This window comes from Barbatula barbatula (genome assembly GCF_947034865.1).
Source record: "Barbatula barbatula genome assembly, chromosome: 24".
In the NCBI taxonomy this organism is placed as follows: Eukaryota; Metazoa; Chordata; class Actinopteri; order Cypriniformes; family Nemacheilidae; genus Barbatula; species Barbatula barbatula.
The window spans coordinates 5,437,420-5,449,492 of NC_136787.1; the positions used below are offsets into that span (position 1 = coordinate 5,437,420).

The window sequence follows — 12,073 nt, forward strand, 5'->3', positions numbered from 1 at the left end:
CCGCTGAGCAAATGACAGCCTAAAAGCTTTTCTTTGCTACCAAGTCACTAATCAAGATCGAGCTGTGTCCAAAATAAACAAACAGGCCAGAACATTTTTTCGAGACGTTTTTGTTCCGTGAGGGTGCAAATCGATTCCATGTTTCTAGGACCTTTTGTCATTTTCATTAATAAAATCTTAAACGGCACTTATTATTATTTGAGTTAGATAACAAAAAGACAAATCTCAAAAACGTTTCTGTAGATTGAGGTTTTGTTATGGTTATATAGACAACATTTACATATCCAACGACATTGCAAAATGTACAAGACTTTAAAAACGTGATAGATGTGGCAAAAAATAAATGGCGGTCAGTAAGACAAAAGGTGACCAGTTGCAGAAGTGAGAATGACCAGTTGCAGAAGTGCGTGACCAGTTGCAGAAATCACTTTCGTTTATTTTCAACCCCAGTTTGCGAGTCATGTAGTCATCAGAAAACCATCACCCCAGTTGACACCCAGACATTTTTGTCTGTAGCCAATGAATAAATAATCTAAATAAGTAATGCAATGTACATCTGTACATACATTTCTCAATAACTTAACACCGTAGCGCCAAATAATACGCAATAGACTCAAACGTCAAATAATTGAAAATCTAAGTGTCCAAATGTTTGGCAAAATAGTCAGTCAAACTAATTTCCTTCAGTCAGTGGGATCTGTTTGGGATATCCATACCTATAAGTTGTCCGTGGGATACATTTGTCCTACAGTGTGTGTCCTTTCTCCTGTAACTAAGAAAGGCTTCCAGATGGGAGTGGCGTAGGAAATTGATTTAAAAAAGACAGACAAAAACACTAATCAGCGTTTTCCTGGAACGTGATGTTGGGAAGATCTATAGAACAGAGGAAGCCAGAATAAAGTAAACTGTGCATATCTCCACAATCGGTATATCGAGAACTGAAGGTTTGATGGACTCTACTGCTAAGATTTCAGGAAGAAGCCCCCAGACCCCATACGCGCTAGTTGGATGAGCAGTCTGTGTATAAGAAGCAGACCTGGGACCACACTAGTGTCAAAATACCAGTAAAGTAAAAAACAGAATGAAAAACTGTTTATTTCACGTCTTACAAAGCTGGGCAGTAAAAAAATAAAAAATAAAGATTTAGCCTTGTATTCAATATCCTGCTGTAAAACATGAAATCAGTATAAAAACACCATCTTTCACCCTAGGTTCAAAAGTAAAGTGTGAGACTCCAAAATCGTCGGAGGGATGCACTGTACTTGACTTACAGAGGAAATGCCCTCTAGCAGCCTCTCTAAATAACCGAATCAAGTCTTCTCCAGAGACTCACTTGAGCGTCTGCGCTTCCAAGGGAAGGAGCCTCGTATCCAGGCTCTCACGCGGAACAAGGATGATGCCTTGTGGAGTCTATCAATTCACACTAGCAGCTGTTCTAGGTACGTTAATGTTTAATTGTTTGTTATTCGGTCTGTCTTAGTTTACAAGTGTTTCCTCGTGTCCAAAACCTGAGCGCGAAAATGAATGCGCTGCATGTTGCATTGCAGAAGGCTTTATACAGATGACAGCCCGTGCTTTTAAATGTGTCATAATTAATCGTGTTCATCGATACTGTGTAATGTATCACGGTTTATCATGATCATACGTTCTCGTGATCTTGTGCAAGAACATATATGCGCGCATTTTGACGCGGAGCATAACGGGATCCATTTGCGCACCGCGCCATGCCCACACTTAACCAATTACATATGCGTTTCAACTTTGTTTTCTTGTACACTGCACTTTAAGTAATACAGCACTGTGTTTTGAGATGTATGTCATTTAGTTATTTCGCGTAATTCGTTGTGGAATGCGAGCTGACATCATTGGCATCAGGTGGGAAGACTGATGGCGATGTCAAGACCTTATCAAATGTGGTTTGCACAAGTGTGCGTGCTTTTAAATACATTCATTGCTCGTTTTTAATTACAAAGTGTAGCGCAATATACTCATTTTAGTTTATGAAGAGGACATATTGCAGTTGTATTAAGTTATTGAGGTTGTTGGACTTTCAGTCGAAGCCGAACCAAATGGAGCCCTTAATGTCTTCTTGTGTTCATATCATTCTTGGGAATGCATGTGATACAGACTCGTGACCCGCTGTTAGGAGTTGAGTTGAGGATGCAGCTGCTTTGGTTTACTCTATCTTATATTAAAGATGCGAGAATATCACACATTGCTCCATTCCTGAACTAAGGTCTGGTGTAATCTCTATAGCCTGCCCACGGAGTGTATGTATTGCTCCTATTGTTGCATGTATTTTATCGTTGTTTAAATCATGGCGACTATTGTTTCACAATATTTTTAATAATGCTTTCATACTGTACCTTAGTACTGTAATACAGGCATATGCAGTGCCAGAGTACTGAATGCTTACTGTATTCATGCACAGTAACACATCATTTACATTGTGCTGTATTGTAGAAATCCCATGTTTGGCTTTGAGAGCATCTCCTCAACAGCCACATGCTGTACTCGCTGTGATTACTGGGATGACAGCACGTGAATTTCTAAAGCAGGTGTTTTTGGTTTGAGTGCATCTGGATTCACTCAGAAGTGTGAAAAGAGAACGTATTACTGACGTGTGTAACAACACATACTGTACATACAGAATTTACATACTGTACATCAACACCCGTCGCACAAGCATTGCAGCTTAAAAAGTTGAAGGGCATATGTAAACTATTGGGTCATTTAGAGGGATTTGTGTGGGTTTTGCCGAATGTAACAAATGACAAATTGTTAGAGATGTGAAAGGTAGGACTATACATTTATACATTTTTGGGGGTAAATGTATAAAACAGATGTATCTAAATATTGACGTTAACCAATAACATTTGCAAATGCAGTAAATTGAAAATTTCAGTTTGAACACACACATACTGTACATGGTCAAATACATGTTATAGCAGCTGGGCGCCAGAAAAATACAGTAAAATAGTAGTTTTAATGTCAAATTACATGTCTTTCCTGTAAACTTGCAGAATTTTACTGTTATTTCACAGTTTCTACCGAATTTAAAGATGTGATAAATCTGTAAAACAGAACATTTTTGTAAAAAATAAGATTCTGTAAAATATTTTTTACAGTGTACTGTATACACAGACTGGCAGATGCTATAGTAGTCATTCAATGTTGAGATCTTCCTGATGCACTTAGTTTGCCTCCATAAGCACTACATCCCTTCTGTGTGTGCTTATAAGCATGTGCTCTGTCTTGAATAAATCATGAATTCATTGAATACTTAACAGATTCAAAAGGGCAACGGGTTTATGCACCCCCCTGGATTGATGGCATCTTCATCAAAGGCTCATTAAACTTTCCTGTTTCTATTTTATTATGAATTGATTCATACTTTACACATCTTATATGGCTGACCGTTGCTCCGTTTCAACTCTTTGCCCTTAATTTAATAATGCGCACCAAAAATAGAGTCATTAGGAGATGAACATTCCAGCTGAACTAAGCCATCTGCCACTCCCCTCCTCCTGGCACGCAGATCTTCGGTGGTATAAATCTAAAGCACTTACTGGCAAGTGCTTCAAATGTCCCAGAAGACCTTGCTCTGAACTGTCTTCTTCCATACTTGGAAACTTGAAAAAGACATTCCGTTATGTGTAGACAGGGGCCGTTCCTCGCAAAGGAAAAACCCTGACTCATAATTATGGTAGACAGTGGACATGGTTTGTGTACTTGGTTCATCATTTCCAGGGCAGGCAAATTAGCTCTGTGGGTTGATGGTGTCCGGCATTGAGTTCAAGAGCACTGCAGATAAATTGCGAAAAGGGTGGTAATGGAAAACGTCAACTGGTGTCTGTTCGGTAGATGCTGGAGAGGGTAGTGGGAAATTGCTTGAAAATTGGCACAAAATGGGCAATTTCAGTTTACAACGAATTGCTTTTATCACAGTAACAGATGCAATTTTTGTCTGGTCAACATCCAACTACAACATGGCAACTATTCAATTTTGAAAACATGATACATGACTACTATGCAATCTGAAACGATTCTTACAAATTGTTAAGATCCATCCCCCACAACGTTTTTCAGCTATTATGACATATTCACAGGAAATATTTTATTGTTCCAGGGTATTTTAAACACAATCTTGCTTGGGAAAATGCCTCTGCCTCTTTTGTGCCAACAGGCTGTCAAAGAGTACCGTCAAAATACTACCGGTTGTTTGGGTAAGCTTACGGAAGGCAGCGATTGGTTTATGGATTTCGACAACACAGACTCCCTCTCAGGCTGGCACTGTTTACGTCCGACACATCAGATAGAGCAGTAGCTGAAGTTTCCATTACATCTGTACATACTTAGCATCCCGAAGTTCAAAAATACCTTCAGCTTTGATGTGCAAAGCCTAATCGTGTCTTTTGTTCTAAGTCACCAGTAAGTGTAAGTGCACAAAAACGCTAAAAGATTTTAAGTTGTTAAGGATATCTGAATGGAGGTTGGTTTTAAACTCTATCTGCCGCTCAGAGTGCTCTGAGGGGACGTGTGCTTATTGAGGCAGCCTCTGATTTGTCAAGAAACAGATGTTAAATTGACTAAGTGATTTGTCTTTCTGTCTCTCTGATGGATTTTCTTTGCAACTAACCTTGTTAAAACATATTTAAGTGATCTCAGTTTCTGTTTAAATATGTTGCACTTCGTTCACATTTAAAACAGTCAACCGCCATTTGTGAGGTCATAGACGGACTTGAATAAAAAACACAGGAAGTAGCACTTCTGAGAAAATGTTACACTTGTTTGTTAAGCTATAAGAAAGATCTGTTGAATTTAGGGACTGAGCATACCTCTTAAACACTTCTTGCATGTGTCTCCTGGTCAATCTGCTTGTTTTATTATCCATCTTGGGTCCAATATAAAAAGGCAAAACTAATGCTTCTGTTATAACCGTTAAATAATATAACCGATCTTACGCCATTCGTTCTGGTGTCATTTCCCTCGCCATAGTAGGAACCATTTTTTATCTCTATAAAAGATTGACGTTTGCACATGCACTAGCAGACCTCCGTTACACTTCGATCGATCAGCATGTTTTTAACTGATAAAGTGAAGCTGAAGCCATTGTTACTGTTTATTGCTAAAAGCCAAAGCTTGTAAATACACGTGCACTGAGAGTGGCACCGACCAATCACAATAGCCTGAAAAGCGGAAGCTTGCTGATATGGTAGGGTGGGACATCTTCACACACACACACACGCACACACACACACGCACGCACGCACGCACGCACACACACACACACACACACACACGCACACACACACACTCTAAGCGGGGAACCAATCACGACAGACCTGCTCAGCTTTACCAATCAGAGCGTTTCGGAAAAAGGGACTTTATTTAGAAATCCAGTCATTTTGTTAGAAATTACTATTGTGAACAATAGACTTGAAATATATGAAATATAAAGCGTTTTTAAAATTAGAAACATGAACATCCATTGTTACTCACCCAAAAAAACTAAATAAAAGCCTAAAAAAAGCTAAAGAATGGCTCCTTTAAGGGTAATAAGCAATGATCTCAGATACAGATATTCTGTCATGATTCCGCTGTCATGTCATGTTTATTCTTGGTCTTGCAGCCGAGTCATGGCATAGCCTTAGGTTTGTGTGAGAAAGACATGGCTTTGTTTTGATTCTGACTTGCCATGTGCTTTCTCGTGTCTCGTCAGTGTTTCCCGCCCTTTTGTCTCGTTAACCTTCCCTGAGTGTTTCAGTACCCACATCTGCCCATTGTTATCTCCTTCGTTAGTTTTCCTATAAGATGCCCTCATGTCTATTGTCTTGTGCTCGTTCGTTGTACATGTTTTCCTGGCTTGTACCTGTTTCCATGTCATGTGCCTGAAGATTACCTTGCGCCTTGTTTTGATGCATGTTTAGTTAGTCTTAGTTATTATAGCGTTAAGTATTTGTCTTTTGTTTTATGCCCCCTCGTGGGAAGTCTTTGTTTTCTGTTTTTGATTCGTGGCTCAGTTGAGTTTTCCCCCCATCGTGGGTGTATTATTTGTAATTTGTTTTTCATTAAAGTCTTTGTTAAACCTCATCGTCCCTGCCTGCAATTGGGTTCTTCCCCTAACCAAACCGTGAAATATTCATGTCAAATGCTTAACACCGGTATGTGGGTGTATTTTTTTGGTTATTTGGCACCGTGATGAATATACCGCAGAAATATGATGGTCTGGATTTTTTGCGTAAATTTCATTTAGCATTTTTATGAATTTAATCAAATTATACGGAGTTATTACACACAAAAGCCACACAAAAGGAAGTGACCTTTTTACTTGCAACATCCATGTGCAGATATTGACAAGACTTCTTTAACACGAATCAAACTGATGATGAGAGTTTCTGGTACTGCGGAAGCGGGCAGATCACAGGATTCATACATCTGTCAGCTTCTGCTTTTGTGCCTCTCATAGTTAGCGTTAGAGGTGGGGCTTTATTATTGCTTTTGTATAATTCATATTATACAAATTCATGTAAATTGGTCACTTTGTAAAAATACCAACCCAACCAACACCAAGTCAGTACTAACCAACACAAAAGTTGGACCAAAATGGATCATTGTGTTTGAACAAATGTTTAAATGTGTTGTGCTTAAGTGGATATAATGTGATCTTAGGGATCTTCTTCACTGATGGACTGTGACATGACAGAAAAAAGGCTCATGAAGACAAACATTGTTTAGCTTTTTCAGTGCTACAAATAGTATAATACAGCAGATTGTCCCATGTTAGGGCAAGTGACTGTCACATCATCTGGCCCGAAACTCCCTCAAACTGACCCTGGGACCTCAGGGCAACATTTGCTGCTGAAACCTGTAAAATACTGAAATGCCCAGATGTATCAACACCTGTATACACAAGTATCCGTTCTCTCTTCATATATCTGCGCTGTGAGGTTTATGATGTGAGAGAGGGGTTATAAGGGTCATGGTCTTTAGCTGGGTCTAAATGTATCATTTCACCTCGTCGTGCCTCGCAGTTTTCCCTGAAATGGTTACTACAGGATTTTCCCCTATTATGTTTCATGACAATGGTGCTCATTTTAGGGTAAGATGCTTCAAACAAAAACAAATGCTTCCTGGAATGTTCCTTTTTCTTAATTTCTTAAAACAACTGCCAGCACCCAAATCACACTATTGCTTCGTGGAATTATCAGTTATATATTCCAGGTTCGATATAATGTCAAGGGAAAGTTAACATTAGTTTGTCTGTTAATAAATCTATACAATAGTATTGTAATTTCACAGATGGGGCAAGAGAAAGTTTATTGTGAATTGTTCTTGTTGAAGTGGCATAGCACAGTTTACGCTGATCCATAAGAGCCTCAATAGTATGTAAACAGTATGCAGAAACATTTATATCATAGGACAAATTGACGTTTTCAACATGTGAGTGTGTGTGAAACGTTGTGTTTCCCAGGGTCCATCTGTGCAGTGTTGAAATGTCACTGTATACACATTATATTTGGCGTTTTTTATGCAGAGCTAAATTTAATCATAATACATTTGGCTCATAGAACTGTAGGGTGGCCTACTGTAGCATGTTTAATCAAAGTGTACGTTTTTCTTGACATTTTATGAAATTAAAATGTATTATGTATACTGTACAAGATGTATTTTACTTTTAAGGAACAGTCCATTCTGTGCTGTAGCTTTTCTCCAAGTGCACCATAATGTTTATCTTGAACTTTGCTCTCTGCAGAGACCTCTTCCCAAGACACGCATACATCATGCACATCCAGCGTAACTCAGTCCATGTACATGATGTTGAACACACTTGACTTTGTCTTAATTTCAGATGGTTCATCTGTAAACCGACAGTCTCCGGGAATGTTGGCATTGTGCGCAGCTCCAGGAAGTGAGCTGGATAATGTCTGGAGGGGAGAATCGAACTCCCCTCCAGCGGGACGTGAAGAACAAGCTAACTGTTTCCAGAGCCTCGCTAACACATGACATTCTGTGATTAGCCACGGGGGATGTTTCGGTTCGTTCACATGCTGCGGAGATGTTTTCCTTTTGGATCAGGGCGGCGGTGTCTATTAGACCTAATGCGCTATAATGACGAAAACATTTATTTCATGCCTATATCATAAATGACTAAAAACTCAGATTATCAGCTGAATAAAAAGTTGAATGTTGATAGTTTATTGTTAATTTATAATGGAAATAATACAATTGGATTTAATATAAAACGCTCCTGTACACATTAAAGAAAGAGGCATATCACTGACTTTACACTACAATTACGTTCAATGGAAGTGCAAAAATAGGAAGAACCAGGATATTATTTAACATAACTCTAAAACGTTTTAGCTCCTAGACCATTTTTGGATGAACTATTCCATTAAATTTAAGGAGAGCTTAACATGAAAAGGAAAGACAGCGTATTTTTTCCATTCAAATTTGACATAATTTAATTTATGTCTTAATAAAAATGCTTATTAAATCTGAATTACTGGTCTGTATTCAATCAAAACCTCTCTTCAGAAGTCTCGATGCATTTCCATGGAAACACATATAATTTACACACAGTGTTTTCCTACTGTACATGATATTGCGATCATTTCTTTGTCTGAGAAGCAGGAAGTGACCTGCTTTGCTCGCTCTGTGTATTTTTAGTCTCAAAATATTTCTGTGAGATATTTGAACGAGAGTGGCCCATCTGTGCTCCGTGTGTCTGGACCCGTCAGGAACTCTGTGGGAACGGGAGTTTTGGGGAGTGCCGGGGCGTGTTCGTGTGTGAGTGTTTGTACAAAGTGGGCGTCCGACAGAACATGATCAGGGGTCCTATCCCACTAGTGTGGGGGAAATCTGGAATGAAAGCTTCCGTAATCAGCAGGGAGCATTATGTCATCCTGTAGGCGGACTTTTACATGACCCTTTGAAAGTGCTGGTCCTCGAGGGGACACATGTGAACGAGCAGAATATGAACAGGATATTGGGCCCGCACAACATTACGGTTAACAGAATGGATCTTCCCTATGGATCACTTATACAGTTACAGTTAATTATTAAATATTTATAAAGTGCTGTATAGAAACAATTTGGGTATGTTGTTTTCAATACTATAAGGGGGCTATTTCTGTTTCTATGGCAACAGTGACTTGTCTGAATGGGGTCTCTATGTCTCCAGTCCCCTACATTTTGTGCATAGAATATGATTGATGATTACCAACACCATGTTAGGGTGTTGTGGATGGTCGCCAGGGTGTTGCTATGGAGGATCTAAGGTGTTCTGAATACGTTTTGGTGCATTGGAGGAGCACACGCACAGCAGACAAAAACTGAATACAGCTGTTTCTATGAAGCATCTTAAGTATGTTCATAAGTATGCTTGTTACGAAGTTGCACATCACGTTGCACATTGCAGGAAATCACACACCACGTTGAAGAAGAGTTTTTTTTCTTCCTGCAGCCATAGATATTGTGTATTTTGATGTTTTTCTTAAGGTTTAAACTTTTGAGTTTGAGACCAAAAAAGTTAGAGAGCCATTGTGGTTACGGGTGATCTTACACTCTCAGCTGTTGTCAAAAAGGGACAAACCCAGCCATCGGGTTTAAATTCATCTAGAAAATGTTTATGTTTGACCCCTAAATGGGTTCAAATGGAAAAAAATGTTGGTGGTTGCTGGAATTTCTCATTCAACTTGTTTTCATTTAACAGACTCAGTATTAGGCAACAAAGAAACTGCATATCTTCTGCTTTGTCATGGGTGAACATGTGGGAGCCAGACAAGGTCTCGCAAAGGCGTCGTTTCTCAATATCACGAAGAGCTCTCACTGCCAAATGTGTCGATGTAGGATGTCTTAGCACAGATAGATCCAACACATCTTACAAAATGAATCACACTTTGGCACTGTCATTTGACACGATTGGACCTGAATACAGTGTCATTTCAGGGGCTTTGACCTTTGCTGCAATTTGAGAATGGAATGTATCACTTCAAAGAGCTTTTAGATTCAGAACGTGTATCTAGTTTGTGCAGAATTATTGTCTTCACATCTCTATGGATACCAAAAACATTTTGATGATGTAGCGTGATGATGTCAGCATGATGTGCAGCTCCTACAATAACAGTTGGATTATAGTTACATTTTTCTCTAATTATGCAAGTGTCTATCATGCTTTGATGAAGAAAATGTGTAATCTTTTGCATGGAACGCTTTTCACTGCATGCGCGTGCAGAGGATGTCCTGTCGAACATGCAACGCGTACATTTACATTCAAGACATTTAGCAGATGTTCAAGTGTGACTTTAACAGGAAGTACCTTAGTTTCATGTGTCAGACCTTTGTGTGAGTTTAAAAAAAAAGATATATTGTTTCATATCTGAAAAGAATGTGTTTGCAAAAGCAGATCCTCCAATGCAGTCCTGGAGGTGTGACGTGGTTTCTTCATATTTTCCCATGTTTATAATGTAGTTTGGGGTTTGTGGTCAATAAGGGGTTATGAGCTGCTTTTAGCGTGCTGTTATAATTTACAGCTAGAATGCTCTTTGTAGCGGCTAGTTGGATGTTTGCGTTCTCAACACAAACAATGCAGTATGAGTTAAACACCAAAGATTAATACTTTAATGATCAATATGTTAGACGTTTGCATTAAAAATGTTAAAAAACACTTGCACAGTGTTATGAGCTTTGTTTAGTTGTGTACTTGTACCCAATGTGTTTCCAACAATGTTTGAATTAGATCTGTCACAATATCAGATTTTCCCCACGCAGTCATCATGGCCAATTTTCGCGGTATCTATAGGTTTTTTACATGATTCTTTGTCAAAAACATATTCAATTTACCACATTTTGAAGAACTTCCACAGTAATATAAGACAGCTGGAATACTTCAGGTGAACCGACACTTATATGTGTTTCAACCATTTCACCAATTCAACCATCACTTTTCACACAGTTTGAACGCGGCGAGAGTAGAATGACATCCTATAGCTGTCAGTTTACCAGAAATGCAAGGGCTGGCAAGAAGCATTACTTTTGAGTTGCTCTTGCAATACTTTGATGCCAATGCTGCATGCAACAGAACACAACTTATGGCAAAACATGTGGATGTTATAGCATCTTGCATGCCACTCTGTTGTTGGTCCTATCAAGCCACTCTCTTTGCTTAAGTTGTGACATAACAGTGAATGTTATGAACAGTGTCATCAAGCATTGTAGCTTTGTTATTGTGTTGCAAAAATGACATATTCAATATTTAAGATCAAGAACTACATTATGTATGAGCATTAATAACAGTAATGCTTTACATAGATAGCAAAAATAATCATTGATTTAATGTTAAAAGGCATCGTTGCTTTAGGATAAATTCTGCTGTTTTCTGAGAGTAAGAGATCACTCTTTAACCTTAATCTTGAAGTATGTTCTTGGAGATCCATGAATCCATGTGTCTGGGCATCTTCCCCAGTTGTGATCAATGAAGAAAGGCTTCATTGGCCATCTTAAATCAGATGATAGAGGAAATATCTTCTCAGACACAAATCGATCAGGTCTGTTGGGCGAAGGCTTGGGTTTGTAGACCACAGCAGGTGGTGAACTGATGTTTCTGTGAAAAATCTCATTAGCACGAAACAAACTGAAATGAATAAAACCAGATAAAACTGACCCTTTTTTCGCACCTGTCCCTGCGTGTGTCTGCGTGTTTGCATAAACACTGTGTGTGAACAGATTGTGGTGTGTTTGCGAAACGTTCGCTCGCTATGTGCTCGGAGCGCATCCTTCATTAAATCTCAGCAGGAAGTTTTTCCCTTTTCCTCTCAGATCCACATCACAAACAGTCACTTCATTAAGAGAAGAGTCAGGTTCAGACCAGGGCCTGTTTGTCTGTGTCAGAAGATGGACATGGTCAAGGAGGAAACCAGCTGTCCCTTTGCCTCTCGGTGTCTTTGTTTACAGTGTCAGTAGATTGGAAAGGAAATTCATGTTTATCTAACTCGCAAATACGACTCGCAACAAAAAAACAATCCCTCTGGCGTCCTCTGATAAGCAGGGTTCTTGTTTTATTATTTTG

General features: G+C 39.0%; 1 protein-coding gene across 1 annotated transcript in view; it reads left to right on the forward strand.

Annotated features, from left to right (window-relative positions):
* The first annotated feature begins 1,268 nt into the window (after positions 1-1,268).
* The window catches only part of itga1 (integrin, alpha 1), a 38,240-nt gene continuing 27,435 nt past the window's right edge, over positions 1,269-12,073 (forward strand). The window contains exon 1 of the mRNA XM_079449131.1: positions 1,269-1,439. Within this exon, the coding sequence (XP_079305257.1) occupies positions 1,394-1,439 (46 nt within the window). The 5' untranslated portion in view covers positions 1,269-1,393. The remainder of the gene's footprint in view (positions 1,440-12,073) is intronic.